Here is a 19,293-nt window from a genome sequence, read left to right on the forward strand (position 1 = left end):
GTACGGCTACTAGTGGTGTGACAGCCTTAGGAAACACTACCACCACCAAATAATGGCCTACGAAAACACACAGGACAAAGTGTAGCAAAAAGACAAGATGTAAAGCAGACCGTGCCTTCTCTTCTCTATGGTCAGCGGAGAATCATTCTTTGTATATATTTGTAAATTCCGTTATTCCAAATGTTATTTCTATCCTGATTAGTGCCCGCGACTCTACTGCCAGACACCCGCCATCGTGCTCATTATTCAATACTGAAGGCTTTACATCTAGTCAATAGCAAGGCTCAAGTAAGAAAATGAAGGCAAGGCTACACAACTATAGTCCAAATGTGATAAAATCGCTAGCGCATAACTTCAGTTCTTCCCTCTGGAAAAAAGCCACATTGTGACGAACACAAAGACCATATGTAAAGACATTTAGCTTGGTAATTATTTGTTCTTATTGGAAAGACGTTAATAAGTCTCTATATATCTAGGCCTCTAAACTCACAAATAATAAGAAATTGTACCTCCAGATGTAAAGATGTGGTTTACTGTAGATGTGGCATAGTCCTAGAATGCACAGACGACTGACTTACCTGCCAGAGCATGCAGGTGAGTACAGGAGACGTATCCTACAATTCTTTGGTCCTGAGGAGTGGTCCCCACCTGCACCTAAAGAACAGAACACAGGGCACAGCTGTTAGTCATAACATACTCCTACATTATCACTTTCCAATTTAATTTTAGACCCTTCCTTGACATAAGTGATTTCAAGGGTGAGGGCTCATTAAGACGTCAGTATTTCCCATGTACGAGAAAAAACGAACAGACTTTGATCAGAGTGTGGTACAAGTGTAATCAGTTTTTGTACGTGGAGAAAATAACGTTTCTCCACTTTCTCCTTCCTGTAAGTCTATTAAAATCATCTGATGTCATGTGAGTGCGGTCTGACTGTTTCCCGGATGCATAGACTTGCATGGCCGATTTTGATCGGACCCTTGAAACAAAATCTGACATGTCTTCGATATTTTCTGCAAACTACATGAACACCTCAAAATCACCTTGAATATGTAACAAAAAGCCACAATTGTGCTTTTTGCAGTGTCTTCACTTTCTCATTGCTTTTCCTGTCAAGAGATGCAGAAATGGTGCCGAAATTTCCGCACTCAGTCCTATTTCTGCACTTGGCTACATGTGACATAATCATAAATGCCATGACTGTATGTTCTTAGACTGTGTGACCCTAATTGAATAGGCCATGTGATCAATGTGGTAAGTGATCCTGCTACACCACAAGAAATTTTTATTGCCAATAAACCTCTTCCTAACTTGGCTGTAAAGCTGTTTCCCAAGGGCAGTGATAATATTAGCATCTTCAATAGCTTTGTGATGAAAATCTGAAATATTTATACAGTATATTGCCCAATATATTGTACGGGTTGTTACATACTGTAATTGTGGTGACAGGCCACATTTATAGGTGACAGATGTGTTGGCAGTTTTTTGGGCATCTTCTGCATTGGAAGCTGTGGTGCAATACATATCTATGAAGTTATCTTTATTTCATTACTTTTATTTCTTTTTCACATTTCATGCATGAAAATATTGTTTTCAGAGAGCAAGAGGACAGAACGGCTACTGCCGCCTATTGGAAGTAGCAATCCTAGAAGTCAATATTTAAAAGGGACAATGTAACAGGCTTTGTTACATGTCTTGGCATGGCAGAAGAAGACATACCAGAAATGATTTATTTATATGTTACTCAGATGTTAGTTTTAGGAAAGAAACTGTGATTGCTAATCTGCAGTGAAGTTTCATTAGTCTTGAAAAGTTTTTACTGCTAAGAAATCAGGTTTCGGCTGCAACAAAAAGGAACGTGTGAACATAGCCTTATAGTTGATGGTAACTAATCGTAACTGAAACCAGCATTAAAGAAGCAGCAAAATAAAGGCTAGTGGAGTATGCTGCCACTGATCAGCATTACAGAAACTGCAGTGCCTAATGGTGTCACCAACTGAGCCCACAAAGTACTGTAAGGCCTGTAACACATATTGGGTCTGTGCACAGAACACTGACATCAAACATCTAGGATTAGTCTCTGCTATAAATGTCACCGCTATGGCTCCTTCTGTCTTTTCGGTAACCCTTGACAGGTTCCAAGAACTGCTAAGGTTGTAGTTTGGAGACCTTATATATTTTCTCATTAATCATACTGAATTTCTACAGAATGTCTAAGGCTGGAGTCACACTAACCTGTGCAAAATACGCTCCGTATTTTACATGCGTAATACGGATGACAGACCCCTAAACTGTGCTCCGTATGTCATCCGTAATCAAGGTGTGGTCGCGTATTTTGCGCATGTCAGCATCCGTATGTAATCCGTATGGCATCCGTATGGTGAGATTTTCTCGCAGGCTTGCAAAATGGACATATAATGGAGCCCTATGCGAGTGGCACGGAGCGTAGGATACTGAGGAGAAATATACGGCTGGTGCGAGTGACCCCATAGAGAATCATTGGTCCGTGTCTAATGCGTGCTTTTTGCGCCTCTCACTCTCCCGTATTCCTCGCCAGTGTGACCCCGGCCTAAAACCTAAGATCCTTATGAGAGAACTTACGTTAGACCATAACCATCAACAACTGAGTACTGTGAGCAGTATTCTCTCTTCTCTACAAGTAGCTCGGGAATCACGAGTTTTGCCTTAAGTATTCTTTGAAGTAAATAGCTGTAAAATTGCTAGTAGCTTGAGGTATGTAAAATCATAGAAGAAATTAGAACCAGAACAAAATCTGTGGTGGTTACAAACCACAGAATTTGTACTTTAAACCCTTAGTGACCGGGCCAGATTTTTCAAATCTGACCAGTGCCAACTTACGTGGTAATAACTCTGGAACGCTTAAACATATACCAATGATTATGACACTGTTTTTCATGAAATAGTGTACTTTATGATAATGGTAAATTTACGGTATGTTGATATTTCGTGTTTATTTATAAAAATATTTGAAATTTTACCAAAAACTTCCAAAAACTAGCAATTTTCAAACTTTGAACAATTATCCCTTTAATCCAGATAGTTCCAACTACACAAAAACATTAATAAATTACATTTCCCACATGTCTACTTTACATCAGAACCATTTGGAAAATGTTGTTTAATTTTGTTAGAATTTTAAGAAGGTTTAAAAATGTGGCAGCAATTTTTCATTTTTTTAAAGGAAATTTACATTTATTTTATAAGGGACCTAATTAGTTTTGAAGTGACTTTTGGGGGTTTCCAATATGTAGGACCGCCAAAGAGATTTTAAAAACAGCACCCCTCAGCATATTCAAAATTGCTTTCAGGTAGTTTATTAACACTTCAGGTGCATTTCAGAAATGAATGCAAAGTGGCATAACAGGAATGAAGAAGTTTATTTTTACCATCTAAAGTTGATAACTTCTGAACAGGTCACTATAGCTGGAAGACTCTAAGGCCATTATTAGGCCAAGAACTGCCATGGCAAACATCTGGACCACATGATCAGGATCTCAGTCTGCCGATGGAGTTGAGGAAGGAGCCCACACACTCTTAACCATTTAAATATTATAGTCATTATTGACAGGAGCATTTAAGGGGTTAAACGACTATTGTCGATACCAACACTGATCGCGGCTGATACAGCAATTTGTCAGCTATAGTGTCCTGCCGACAGCTGCTGGATTGTCACCTGTATGGGGATGCTAGTCTCTTATATCTCAGGTCAGTAAAAAATACGTATTGGTGGTCACTAAGGGGTTAAGGAGGTATAAAGAAACACTCCAAGAAGATCCCATGTTGTGCCTAGTCCTGAATGGTTGTCAATGATTCTCCCTTTAGTTTTCTGCTTAATTCCATAATCTAGTAGCAAAATGTTAGGGTGCAAAAAATTCAAAATTTCATGATATTGTACTTCTATAGCGTTCAGGTGCTGTCTGGTTTTGAGACCCATTTTATATACCCTTTTATGGTGTTCTTTTTGTGGAGAAGCTGCTTTAATCTTTTGTGCATTGACAGCTCATTTACATGAATAGGCATTGTGTGCCAATTAAGGATTCCCATTGTGGTGCTGCAGGATGGTCAGGATTCCCCTCAGATTACAGCTGATTGATAGGGGTCAAAGCATGTAATCAATTGTTACCAGACCTGTAAGGATTGTTCAAAGTGGAGAATCCATTTAAAAGGGTAATCTGGTCTAAAATCTATGTCACCTATCCACTGTATCCATGGCACTATAACTAATGTGATCCCTAGTAATCGGGAGAAAGAGGGATCCTCGTTCACTCAAAACATGAATGCTGCAAGGAGGAGCTTAAATAATGTTGTGATCAAACATGCAACATTGTGCTCCAGTCAAGTGTGACCTTCTGGGGTCATCACACAACACAGAACCAGACCCCAGTCAGAGGGAAATAAAACTTTCACGCTCCTTATCTATGAACTGTTCCAATATTTATGTTTTTCCCACTCCCATAATGATAGCTCTGCTTCTTGTCACTTGTAACTATTGCGTTATTTCTGTGCTGTGTTGTGTATAAATATGTGATTCTTCAGATTTTGTATTAGTCAATGCCTGATGAAGAGACCTGAGTAGTCTGGAAAGCTTGCAATGTGTTACCATCTTTTCAGTTAGTCATTAAAATATATCAACCACTGAGGACTCTCAATCTATAATAATAAATGCCCTAAGCAGCTTCCGGTTGCAACAACTTCCGTCCAGTTGTAACCGGTGACGTCACCGCACACCTCTTTCCATGTTAACCCTCAACACACCACTCCTCCTCAACACACACACTCCTCTCACCTTTCACCATCTCCACTCACGTACACTCACTCTTTCACTCCACATACGACCCTTTCTCTCACTCCGTCTCTCATACTCACACCGTCATCACCGCTGCTCCACGATCCCCGACATCTTCTTCCGCCGGCGCCATCCTGGATCTAGACGTCCTCCACGCCGGCGACATGTTCTTGCGGCGAAGCCATTTTGGATCGGCGAAATCCCGCGATAGTCAAGATGGCGTCGCCGCAAGAACATGTTGCCGGCGTGGAGGACGTCGGGATCCAAAATGGCGTCGGCGAAATCTCGCGAGATTTCGCCGACGCCATTTTGGATCCCGACCGCATCCACGCCGGCGACATGTTCCTGCGGCGACGCTATTTTGGATCGGCAAAATCCCGCGATACTCAAGATGGCGTTGCCGCAAGAAGATGTCGCCGGTGAGGACGACGTCGGGATCCAAAATGGCGTCGGCGAAAACTCGCGAGATTTCGCCGACGCCATTTTGGATCCCGACGTCGTCCACGCCGGCGACGCCATCTTGATTATCACGGGATTTCACGATACTCAAGATGGCGTGGCCGCAAGAACATGTCGCCGGCGTGGACAACGTCTGGATCCAGGATGGCGCCGGCGGAAGAAGATGTCGGGGATCGTGGAGCAGCAGCGATGACGGCGTGAGTATGAGAGACGGAGTGAGAGAAGGGGTCGTATGTGGAGTGAAAGAGTGAGTGGAGATGGTGAAAGGTGAGAGGAGTGTGTGTGTTGAGGGTTAACATGGCAAGAGGTGTGATGCTATAATCTAGTTCTAAATATTCTTCTATCTACTGGCTAACACGGTACAAATATATATATCTTTTCTGTATTTACTTTGAAGAAGTTGTGTTAAAGTCAAACATTATAATATGTCACTCAGCAGCAAATGTTCTAAAATGAATTTGACTGAAATTTTTAATAATTGTTTTGTTGGTTTAAAAGTTAATGGAATCATTCTATGTTATCAGAAATCTTGTTTTTTCAGCTTTTCTGCCATTCTTTTTGTGCCAAATACTCACTGTGCAAACGTAGCCTTATACAGCCTGCTAGCAATCACTTCCACAGCTCCTCCTGTATTTTGGCATATTCGTTGCCTTAGGCTGGGGTCACACTGGCGAGGAATACGGCCGAGTGAGAGGCGCTAAAAGCACGCATTAGACACGGACCAATGATTCTCTATGGGGTCCCTCGCACCAGCCGTATATTTCTCATCCGTATTCTACGGTCCGTGCCAATCGCAGCATCCTGCGATAGTCAGCGTACTACGACCGTAGTACGCCAATGCAAGTCTATGGGTGCGCAAAAAATACGGATTACACACGGACCACACATGTGACTTGCGAGAAATACGCACCCGGTGTCTTTTAGCAAAGGCGGCAATTCAGTGCGCTATACAGTAAACTCACACTGACAGGTTTAATAAAGAAACAAAATAGATATATACACATAGAATATATATATATATGTATTCTATGTGTCTATATCTATTCTTTGGTTTCTGTTAGAAACCCTGTCATAGGGCTCCATTATATGTCCATTTTGCAAGCCTGCGAGAAAATCTCGCCATACGGATGCCATACGGATTACATACGGATGCTTACATGCACAAAATACGCGACCACACCTTGATTACGGATGACATACGGAGCACTGTTTAGGGGCCATTCATCCGTATTACGCATGTAAAATACTGACCGTATTTTGTGTCGGTTAGTGTGACCCCGGCCTTACCCTCAGTGCAGCACAGTGCACACACTCAGTACTTGGCAGAGCCCCTCTCTTGTTTTTTTTTTCCAAAATTAATTTTTATTTAAGGACTATGCAATTTTCAAAACAGGTTCACAGAAATACACTAACTATAAAACAGTACTTTTATTAGTTAGCTTAAAAAGTTATTTTTAATAAAAAAATCACTAAATGTCCTCCAACAGGAAAGACCACTCAATGCTACTAAAGTGGTATAGTAGTATTATACAAGTTTTCTCTGCAGAAGTGGTAGAAGTCTGGTGAAAAAATTAGATAAATCACCCTATTGACTGTCTAGAGGTTTCCCTACCTCACCGCAGAGGTTGGCACCTATAAAAAGCACAAATAGCACCCCCATTTAACAAAGGCTAGCCCAATTAGCTCTAATATTCCCTGAAGAGAACAAAAGAGAAATATACAAACTTCAGCAACTGACAATGAAGGCACCACACTACCAAAAAGAGCAATCAAATTAACATAGGCAAAAGCTGAATCATAAAGGCAGACCTAGGTGCTCTACACATCTGTAGTGGGAGGAGATAACATCATAGGCAAAAAGATAAGGTGGTTATAAACTTACATTTGTTAAGTCACATTAAACTTACAAAAGGCATTAATCGGTTACACGTAGTATGCTACAATTGACGTGTTTCCCCTAGGTAGGTTCATCAGGAGTACATACTACAAATAGTAGTGGACACTTAGCTTAAAAATGTGACCTTGAGTGGTCTTATGGAGTAATAAGGTGCTCAAGTGCATAATTGGACAAGATATCCGCAGACTTACTAAAACACAATGTGATGCTATGTAGCAAATAGAGTTGGTGTCCATAGTAAGAGGAATTAAAGGGTGGCACCATAAATAGTATGGAAAATGGAAATGACCACATGTAAAAGCATCCGGCGCTGACTGAGCATGTGATTTGATTTGGTCCGGTAGTCACCGTGAAATGCATTTGCATGTCAACCACATTGCGCATGAATCAGCAGTGACACGTCATAGCGGTAGGTCACACCCGGAAGTGGCCGTAGAACACATTTGCATTGGAGCAGCAGCGGGCATGCGCAGATGAGCGCAAGCCTTACACTGTAGTAAGGGATACAGCATCCCCCTAAGAAAAAGTACAGGGGTATTTACTGACATTAAAACGAAGCAGTGTTTAAAATATAGTAGATATAAAGAATGTGATTCCTCTGAATGGTAGAGAAGATTAGATCCAATGTTTGATAATAATGCTATGGCTAGACATTTCAGTCTCATAGATAGCATCACCTTATGCCAAAAAAAGACATTGGGAATTCTATGCCTCTCAGGGTTAAACAGTATGAGTACAAGAAATACATAAATATTGGATCTGTCACACCCTCTATTAGATCAACAAGGTATAAAAGATATATTAAATAGACAATACCCCTCTGTTTTTTGTTTTTTTTTGGTAATTAGCTCTGATAAGATCAGTTTTTAAATAGTGGATTCAGCTTTTGGGGACTATGGAAAAACTGAACAGAAGGGGATAAGGGTAAAAAGGAGGGAGGGGACAGGGGAAGAAAATGGGAGGGGAGAGGTGGGACTTTTTTGGACATGAGGGAAGTTCACAGGAAACAACCAAAGTGTAGTTGGCAATTGATGTCCATTGGTTTATTTCTATTCATTCAGTATATCCATCTTGCTTCATTTTAAGTATTTTTCAGTACCAGTCAACCCCCCCGGTAAAGGTGAAAAGACTTCAAGGACGTTAAACCCGAAACAATTCAAATTATCCTCATGGATTTATGGATTTCCCTAATATGTCTGGAGACTGGGTTAATGAGTGCACTAATAATATCACTGATGTGGTCTGATGAGCGAACATGGCCGGAGAAGGTGTTATCTATAATCCGAGCATGCTCAGGTGCTAACAAAGTGTCTTTGGCAAGGGTAAAATAATATGTTCGAGTCCTCGCTCCTGCATGTCTCGTGACTGTTCACCAGCCACAACACATGCAGGGATTGCCAAACAGGGAATCCCTGCATGTGTTGGGGCTGTCGAACAGCTATGAGACACGCAGCCATAACGACTCTAACATACTATTCGAGCATGCCAAAGACTCCTGGTTAGCACCTGAGCATGCTTGGCTAACACCTTGTCCAAGCATCTTCACTCATTACTAGTGGTCATCTATCCTCCTTCTAAGCTCACGCTTAGCTTTCCTTATGTAATCAAAGGGACAAATGCATTTGAATAGATAAATCACCCTTGTAGTACGGAAGCTTGCGAAGTACATGAACCTCTGCTGCTCAGAGGTAGACACAAGAATGCTGTCTCTTTAAATTTTGCACTTTTTTTTTCAAATTTTTTATTTTTTAGGTACAGCATCAAGCAGGGCAGGGTTAGCAACATAAAAACAGCCTTTCTGGCCAAACAGGAAAAGAAAATAAAAAAAATGGCACAGTCTGTGTTGCTGAGGTGATCTGCTTGCTCAGGAAAAAAACATTGGGAAAAAAAGAGGTTCAATTTTCCTTATCTTCACTCACAGCTCTGGAGCTCACATCTCTAGGCACACCAAACACTGTCTTAGAAGGCTATTTACCTCCTAAACCACACCATGGGGTGGATATATGGTTAACAGCCTCCCACCCATTCTTCAGCAACTCTAGCCCTCAACAACCCCTCTAAGTATTTAGTGTGCTGGACCATTTTCTAGATTCATATCACGCAGGCTAATAACCTCAGTGATGCATATCTCACCTCTAGTACTTGGCCAATGACTTTGACACAACTTGTATACTTTTTCCTGAGCTGTGCACCTGAAAGTATTAGCCACATTCATGTATTTACAGCATTTGCATCTGCCACATCTGCAACATTATCCATATTCTCCAGCCATGTTAGTGGTCTCAAGCTCTCGAATTATACTTGTTAAACGTACCAGACCATTGGAACTAAATAAGTGGGAGGAGGAATTAACTGATAGAATATTCATAAAGAGGATGGGACTATTAGAGGAGGAAAGGATCACATTTGAGTCCACTTGAAAAAGATTAACAGAACTTACTGACGAAACACACAAACATAAACCAGATTTAGACTTTCCAAGGAAGGAGGCAACCCTACAGACATCAATTGAACAACTTTAGGGATTCATAAAAAAATAGGAAACAAGCAGTTCTCTACAGATTAACTGCTAATTATCATTAACATAAAAAAAATTGCTGCTTTAAACAACTCGTGGGCAACAGGCTGAATTGCACAGAAATGACGTAACAAATAAATTTGTCCCAGGTGTAAAATATACATGCAAGTGCTGCCTCACAAAGCCAAATATATACCCAGCAGATGCCATAGCCAGCGTTCCATGTGTCACATATTATCCAGCACCCCTACGGGCGACTTGCATGCCTCTTCAGAGCCAGTTTTTATTTTTGCACTCTCAATTTTTCCTCCTCTTCTTACAAGAGTCATGTAATGTTTTTTTTTTGCATGACGAGTTGTAGTTTTGAATGACACTATTCATTTTACCATATAATGTACTGGAAAATGTAAAAATATCCAAATGCTGTGAAATGACAGAAAAAAGCAAATCCACCAATGTTGTTTGGATTTTATTGTTATAGCGTTCAATGTGCAATAAAAATAATATGGCAACAAGATTCTTGGTTCAAAATGATCATGGCGATATTAAACTAATATATATATATATATATTATTTTATTTTAGTAGTAGAATTTTTTGGGGGAAAATTTGTGGAAAAAAATGTTTTATTTCCCCTTTTTCTGAAAACTGTAATTTTTACATTTTTTTTTATCAATGCAGCTTTGTGAGAATTTTTTTTTTTGCGGGGTGAGCTCGCATTTTTATTAATATCACTTTGGGGTTCAAATTATATTTTGATTGCTTTATATTGCATTTTTTGGTGGTAAAATGGCAATTCTCTTTGATTTTTTTTTTTTGCTTCATGACATTTATCATACAGGTTAAACAGTTTTAAATTTTGATTGGATTTTTGCAGATGCAGTTGTAATGTAACACAGATGACCACTTCGGTACTGAGTCCTCCAGGTCAGAGGTCTAGTAAACTTCCAGGTAGATGAGTACACCCCTCCAACACTCCCTTTCAGTATATTCCTTTCTAGGCCGTCTCACTGTGCTGATTTCCTCTCCTTTCTCCCTTTCCAGCACCTTCACAGTCAGTGTCCCAGGCTAGCTGCCGCGGATCCTGTCAGAATTCGTCACTCAGGCGGTTCCTTGATCCTATATGACTGCCTTTCTGGGAAGATAACTGTGGGATTCACTGTGGCCCATACAGCAACCACAGCTGTCAGCTTGCTAGTTAAGTTTGTTGTTTACTTCGCTAGGCTAGGGGCAGAGACCCTTCTGCGACCTATTTTCTTCTCCCACCTGATAGTAATCAGCGTGGGACTCTAGAAATTCCCTTCTTTCCTCCCGGGAGCTTCTCCTCCCAGCCAATCTATCCGGCAGCTCCTCCTGACAGGAGCTGCTCCAAGCACATCCTTCCTCCTGCTCTTTCCCTGAGGGGACTCTCTCAACTGTCTTCAAATCTCCCACTCTTTCTCTAAGCTCCGCCTACTTGATGTTCCCATTGGCTGCTCTACATCACTCCACTTTCTAAGCTGGTCATTACTCCATGCTAATTCTCTTGGATCTCTCTGCAGCATTCGATACTGTGGATCATCAGCTCCTCCTCACTATGCTCCATTCCATTGGCCTCAAGGACACCGTTCTCTCCTGGTTCTCCTCCTATCTCTCTGACCGCTCCTTTACTGTATCTTTTGCCGGTTCCTCCTCTCACCTTCTCCTTACTGTTGGGGTTCCTCAAGGATCAGTTCTAGGCCCCCTCCTCTTCTCCTTGTACACTGCCCCTATTGGTCAAACAATCAGTAGATTTGGTTTCCAGTACAATCTCTATGCTGATGACACCCAATTATACGCTTCTTCTCCTGACATCACGCCAGCCTTTCTAGAAAACACCGGTGATAGGTGTAAATGCTGTGTCTAACATCATGTCATCACTATATCTGAAACTGAACCTGTCAAAGACCGAACTCCTTGTGTTTCCTCCCTCTACAAATGTACCTATACCCAACATTGCCATTTCTGTGTGTGGTTCCACTATTACTCCCCAGCAACATGCCCGCTGTCTTGGGGTCATACTTGACTCCGAGCTTTCCTTTGCCCCCCACATTCGATCACTGACTCGCTCGTCATCTGCACCTCAAAAACATTTCTAGAATTCGACCTCTTCTTACTTTTGACTCTGCAAAAACTCTTACTGTTTCTCTTATTCATTCTCGTCTCGACTATTGTAACTCTCTTCTAGTCGGTCTCCCTCTTACCAAACTCTCCCCTCTCCAATCTGTCTTGAATGCTGCAGCCAGGATCATATTCCTCACCAATCGTTACACCGATGCCTCTACCTTGTGCCAGTCATTACACTGGCTACCCATCCACTCCAGAATTCAGTATAAACTTATTACCCTCACCCACAAAGCTCTCCATGGCTCAGCACCACCCTACATCTCCTCCCTTGTTAAAGTATACCACCCTACCCGCGCCCTCCGTTCTGCTGATGACCTGAGGTTAGCATCCTCAATAATCAGAACCTCCCACTCCCGTCTCCAAGACTTTACATGTGCTGTGCCAGTTCTTTGGAATGCACTTCCCAGGTCAATACGATTAGTCCCCAATCCCCACAATTTTAAGCGTGCCCTGAAAACGCATTTATTCAGACTGGCCTATTGCCTCAAAACATTAACCTAATCTATCCCTGTGTGGCACAGCCAAAAGTTTTACCATAACCAGGTTCCCCGCATCATGTTCCCGCATGCTTTATGCATCCATTAGCCCTTTGTGTCTGTACTGTTACACACTTAACATTATGGCTGGTCCATACAATCAGGGCAACCGTTACCACCCACCTTTCGTGTCTACCTCTTTCCTCATAGACTGTAAGCTTGCGAGCAGGGCCCTCATTCCTCTTGGTATTTGTTATAATCTATGTGATTATTGTTATGCTGTAATGTCTATTGTCTGTACAAATCCCCTCTGAAATGTAAAGTGCTGTGGAATATGTCGGCGCTATAGAAATAAAATTTATTATTATTATTATTATTATTATAAGCTCCTCCCATTACTTACCTTCCCCACTAGCTCCCAACACCCTTTCCTAGCCAGTCTGGGATGAGGCCGTCCTCCCGTAGGGTACGCCCAGGTGCCCTGACTAGCTAGTGTGTGTGTTGAATGCAGTGTTAAGAGTGTGGTGAGGTGCCCCCACCTTACCTGGTCGTGAGATACCACATCTCTGGATGAGATGCAGTACCTCTGTGGTGACTGGACTCGCAGGGGCGCCACACCTACACACCATATAAACAGTGTAATATTAATAGTAGATAAGTCATATATGCATAGTAGGAGTAAGATGATATGGTATCAGGAATACACCACAGGCAGAGCAGATAAACTCACATGAGGTAGCATAAACAAACCCACAGTATACACATAATAATAATAATTACCAAGTGAAAGCCACAAGCCAGGGACCCACCACACCCGACGCACGTTTCGCTATGGAAAGCTTCATCCAGGGGTCATAGGAAGGTGAATAACATGATACCTTGCTATCTGTCATCCGATGTCTTATTCCAGAGAAATCTACACTTTTCTTAATATTGTAAGGTAGCGCTTATTGTTAGTGTTGGGGGACACTCACTTGGCTGCGATATTGAGGCACACAGGAACACTTTCACTTAAAACAATCCAATGCAGTTTATTGTGCCATAAACCGCACCATAAGCCATGTTATACTTCACAGGCTTACACATAGTCCATAACATTACATAGTACACGGCTTTAATACTCTCTCACTAAACACATTGGACCTCTTTGTCCAGTTACTGTGGGTGACCTCACACCGAACAGTTCATTAGGGTCCATAGAACATCACGGGCACCAACAGTTATATCATCATGTCCAGGGTTATCTCTCAGGAGCTCCTGCTCCAGATGCCGACTCTTTGGTAGTCCTCTCTCTCAGGGAAGCTGCCAAACTGGGATCACCATCCCGGACAACAGGCCACCTGACAGTCCAGATCCACAGACGGATGGTAGCTCCCCCAATGCGGTGCCGTAACTGACTCTGCAAACACACGTGGCCTGTCTATGTGCTATTCAGGACATCCGTCCCCACTTTGGAACCGTCCAACACACAGGCCTCACCGGGTGCTATTCAGGGATCCAACCCTCCTCCCAGGGTCTCCCAACACACCGAGTCCACACCGGGTCTCACCAGGTCCAGGGCCTCAGTGGGTGCTATTCAGGATGTCCGTCCCCTCCTGAAACCGTCCAACACTCATGCCTCACCAGGTCCAAGGTCGCAGCACGTGCTCCAGGGATCCGATCCTTCTCCCAGAATCTCCCAACACTGACCCTCCAGGACCTTGCACCCTGAACCACTCAGGTACACACTCTCTCCCTTGTGACCAGACCTCAGGCACATTATATAGTCCGTAGCCACACCCACAAGTGAGGTATGGATCACATGGCTCATGACCTCATTGCAGGTCCTTTCAACACACCCAGCCATACACACAAAGGCTTTACATTGGGCGTTCAGACACACGCCACTGGGTGGGTTTGTAGGTGACTGGTCCCACCCATCTCACCAAGTCACCTGGAAGCTTCCCTGATACACAGCAACAAATCCTCAGCAGTATATCTCTGCTGATTAATACATATCCCAGCTTCCATCACAGGGCACCCACCCCTGTGATACATATCGGTCATTTATAATCCTACCGCTCACCATTTTCCCATCATAACAAAGGGAATGCCTGCATGCATGTCCCGGGCAGCCCATACGGCACCCCTAGCTGTCACAGGGGTCACTGCATCACAATATGTAAATGAGCTGTTAAGATCTAGGTGATAATGTCTGTAAACCACTGTGGAATTAATGCTGCTATTTAAGTGAGTGAAATATATACCGTAAATAAAAAATAAAATGGGACAGACACAGATCTCCCTTAGAATCTGCCGCCACAGATTATTTAAAATGAAAAAAGGCATTAGCTATGTGAGACATGTAGATCAGGGAGCAGACTGTCAGTCATTACAAGTTTCACACTGAAGTATAATCCCTACCTGTTCTGAATGCCCTTAATGACTGACACTGATGAGAATCTGGCCCTTAAGGGTATGTGCACACGCTTTGGATTTGGCTGCAGATTTTTCCGCGCGGACTTGGCTGAATCCGCAGGTAAAATGACCTGCGTTTTACCTGTGGATTTAGTGCAGATTACTGCAGATTTTATGTGGATTTCACCTGCGTTTTTACACCTGCGGATTCCTATAATGGAAGAGATGTAAAACCGCTGCAGATACCGCACAAAGAATTGACATGCTGTGGAAAATAAACCGCAGCAAATCTGCGTGGAATTTTCCGCAGCATGTGCACATCGGATTTCGTTTTCCATAGGTTTACATGGTACTGTACACCGCATGGAAAACTGCTGCGGATCTGCAGGACCAAGTCCGCTGCGGATCCGCAGCCAAATCCGCAACGTGTGCACATACCATAAAGGCTCATTCCCAAAATTATCGATGGATAGGAAGAAACTTACTGTTGGCATAAAACATAGTTCTGATTCCCAGGAACCAGGTTCTGCAGAGCTCTGTTGTGACTGTGAAACGGAGGCCAGGGGATAGTCGTGGTTTAGAGTTGCAGCACTGGCACACCCTGGCCCTCCGCTCTATTAACACACAGTAGTTCACTCACATGCAAGTCAGGGTCCATTTCACACTGTCGGGAGTCCTTTTCTATTAACCCCTTAATGACCGGAGCTTTTTTCCGTTTTCGTTTTTCGCTCCCATTCTTCCCAGAGCCATAACTTTTTTATTTTTCCAAGTTGTACTTTTGAAAGACATCATTGGTTTTACCATGTCGTGTACTCGAAAATTGGAAAAAAATTCCAAGTGAAGTGAAATTGCAAAAAAAGTGCAATCTTACACATGTTTTTTATTTGGCTTTTTTGCTAGGTTCCCTAAATGCTAAAATTGACCTGCAATTATGATTCTCCAGGTCTTTATGAGTTCATAGACACTAAACATTTCTAGTTTCTTTTTTATCTAAGTGATGAAAAAAATTCCAAAGTTTGCGAAAAATAAATTGTGCCATATTCCGATACCCGTAGTGTCTCCATTTTTCATGATCTGGGGTTGGGGTGAGGGCTTATTTTTTGCATGCCGAGCTGACGTTTTTAAGGATACCAATTATGTGCAGATACCATCTTTGGATCACGTGTTATTGTATTTTAATGCAATGTCGCAGCGACCAAAAAAACGTAATTCTGGCGTTTTGATTTTTTTTCCCGCTTCGCTGTTTAGCGATCGGGTTAATACTTTTTTTATTGATAGATCGGGCGATTCTGAATGCGACGATACCTAATATGTGTATGTGTGACTTTTTTTTATTGTTTTATTTTGAATGAGGTGAAAGGGGGGTGATTTAACCCCTTCATGACCCAGCCTATTTTGACCTTAATGACCAGGCCATTTTTTGCAATTCTGACCAGTGTCCCTTTATGAGGTATTAATTCAGGAATGCTTCAACGGATCCTAGCAATTCTGAGATTGTTTTTTCGTGACATATTGGGCTTCATGTTAGTTGTAAATTTAGGTCAATAATTTTTGCATTAATTTGTAAAAATCGGAAATTTGGCAAAAATTTTGAAAATTTCGCAATTTTCAAATTTTGAATTTTTATTCCAAATAATATGTGACACAAATGTTATGGGACACAAAATAGTTAAGAAATAACATTTTCCACATGCCTACTTTACATCAGCACAATTTTGGAAACAAAAAAATTTTTTTTGTTAGGCAGTTATAAGGGGTAAAAGTTGACCAGCGATTTCTCATTTTTACAACAAAATTTACAAAACCATTTTTTTTAGGGACCACCTCACATTTGAAGTCAGTTTGAGGGTTCTATATGGCTGAAAATATCCAAACGTGACACCATTCTAAAAACTGCACCCCTCAAGCTGATCAAAACCACATTCAAGAAGTTTATTAACCCTTCAGGTGTTTCACAGCAGCAGAAGCAACATGGAAGGAAAAAATGAACATTTAACATTTTAATCACAAAAATGATCTTTTAGCGACAATTTTTTTATTTTCCCAAGGGTAAAAGGAGAAAGTGGACCCCAAATGTTGATTTCCAATTTGTCCTGAGTATGCAGAAACCCCATATGTGGGGGGAACCATTGTTGGGGTGCACGGCAGGGCTCAGAAGGGAATGAGCGCCATTTGACTTTTTGAATGGAAAATTAGTTCCAATTGTTAGCAGACACCATCTATCGTTTGGAGAGCCCCTGTGTGCCTAAACTTTGGAGCTCCCCCACAAGTAACCCAATTTTGGACACTAGACCCCTCAAGGAAATTATCTAGATGCATACTGAGCACTTTCAACCCCCAGGTGCTTCACAAAATGATCCATAAAAATGAAAAAGTACTTTTTTTCACAAAAACTTTCTTTTAGCCTCAATTTCTTCATTTTCACATGGGCAACAGGATAAAATGGATCCTAAAATTTGTTAGGCAATTTCTCCTGAGTACACGGATACCTCATTTGGTCATACACCACTGTTTGGGTGCACGGTAGGGCTTTGAAGGGAAGGAGTGCCATTTGACTATTTGAATGGAAAATTAGCTCCAATTGTTAGCGGACATCATGTCGTGTATGGAGAGCCCCTGTGTACATAAACATTGGAGCTCCCCCACAAGTGACCCCATTTTGGAAACTAGACCCCCCCAAGGAACTTATCTAGATGTGTGCTGAGCACTTTGAACCCCGAAGTGCTTCACAGAAATTTATAATGCAGAGCCGCAAAAATAAAAAATAATTTTTTTTCTCAAACAATGATTATTAAAGCCCGCAATTTTTTATCTTCACAAGGGTAACAGGAGAAATTGGACCCCAAAAGTTGTTGTCCAGTTTGTCCTGAGTACGCTGGTTCCCCATATATGGGGGAGAACCACTGTTTGTGCACACGTCGGGGCTAAGAAGGGAAGTAGTGACGTTTTGAAATGCAGACTTTGATGGAATGGTCTGCAGGCGTCATGTTACGCTTGCAGAGCCCCTGATGTGCCTATATAGTAGAAACCCCCCACAAGTTACCCCATTTTGGAAACTAGACCCCCTAGGAAACTTATCTAGATGTGTGGTGAGCACTTTAAACCCCCAAGTGCTTCACAGAAGTTTATAATGCAGAGCCATGAAAATAAAAAATCATTTTTTTTCCTCAAAAAATTATTTTTTTGCCCAGAATTTTTTATTTTCCCAAGGGTAACAGTAGAAATTGGACCCCAAAAGATGTTTTCCAGTTTTTCCTGAGTACACTGGTACCCCATATGTGGGGGGAACCACTATTTGGGTATATGTCAGGGCTCGGAACGTAAGTAGTAACGTTTTGAAATGCAGACTTTGATGGAATGGTCTGTGGGCATCATGTTACGTTTGCAGAGCCCCTGATGTGCCTAAACAGTAGAAACCCCCACAAGTGACCCCATTTTGGAAACTAGGCCCTCCAAGGAATTTATCTAGATGTGTGGTGAGCACTTTGTTTTCCAATAATTTTTATTAAGGTATTTCAAATTTAACAAACATAGGAAAAAAGGGTATGGGAAATGGGATACAGAAGGAAAGGGAAGGGAAAAGAAAATACAATAGGAAACTCAATGAGTGATCATTTATAGCCATTACTCCATAAGCATCTTAAAGCTAAAAGCTAAGAATATAACTAAAACTTAACATCTGAAGTCTAAAATCTAAAATAAACAGAAGAAAAGAAAAATAAGATCCTATCTGGATTCATCAGTGACAACAAAACTAGTTTTTTGTAAGAAAAGTTTTATTCCATAGTTCCAACTTTTTATTATATTTGTCCAAGAAGTTATTATGTAGAGCAAAGCGTCTTTCTAATGCGCTATGTATCAGAAGATTGTGAAAAATATCTTCGAATTTTGGTATATCGTTTTTTTTCCAGTGTGCTGCTATTGAGTTTTTAACTACTAGTAAAATATGTACTATCATTAATGTATCTGAAAAGTCTAAATTTTCTAGATCTAATAAAAGAAGAGCCATACTAGGGGAAATAACCAATTTCCTTCCCAAAAAGGTGTTTATATGAACAGATACTTCCTTCCCATAGACTCTTAACATTAGGGCATTCCCAAAATATGTGATATATGTTTCCCACCATTCCACACTCTCTCCAACATAAGTTGGAGTTACCTGGATTTATAAAATTCAGCCTCGAAGGGGTATAATACCATCTCACAAACATTTTGTAGTAAGACTCTTGTAGTGTCATTGAGATTGTTGCTAGGTAAGAAAACTTCAAGGCATCTTGCCATTGTTCCAGTGTGGGTGTAATGTTTAATTCTGACTCCCATCGTTTCATATATGCGCTCTTTAGTATAAACGTGTCTTTATTGAAAATGTTATATATGTTCTTTAAGCTCCAAACGTTCTTTTTCTCTATGTTTCCCAAGTATAAAGATATAATGTCCAAATTTAGTGGCTTAATTTGGGAGAATTTTTTAATGTTCCTTTTTAGAATGGTGAAAAAGAGAAATTCTGAGGAGGGAAGATTAAATTTTGTTTTAATCTCACTAAAGGAAAGGAAGGTACCATTGTATATATCTCCTATTTTTTTAATATTACATGT

The 19,293-nt window shown here is 41.3% G+C and overlaps 1 protein-coding gene across 7 annotated transcripts in view; it reads right to left on the reverse strand.

The window, feature by feature from the left end:
• The window catches only part of LOC141088011 (sphingomyelin phosphodiesterase 3-like), an 854,992-nt gene that overhangs the window by 39,166 nt on the left and 796,533 nt on the right, over positions 1-19,293 (reverse strand). For all 7 annotated transcript variants that reach the window (XM_073573854.1, XM_073573852.1, XM_073573848.1 and 4 more), the window contains one exon: positions 579-654. In XM_073573854.1, the coding sequence (XP_073429955.1) occupies positions 579-654 (76 nt within the window). The remainder of the gene's footprint in view (positions 1-578; positions 655-19,293) is intronic.

The sequence above is a fragment of the Dendrobates tinctorius genome, unplaced genomic scaffold, assembly GCF_039654945.1.
Source record: "Dendrobates tinctorius isolate UK_male_01 unplaced genomic scaffold, ASM3965494v1 ptg000037l, whole genome shotgun sequence".
Lineage (NCBI taxonomy): Eukaryota > Metazoa > Chordata > Amphibia > Anura > Dendrobatidae > Dendrobates > Dendrobates tinctorius.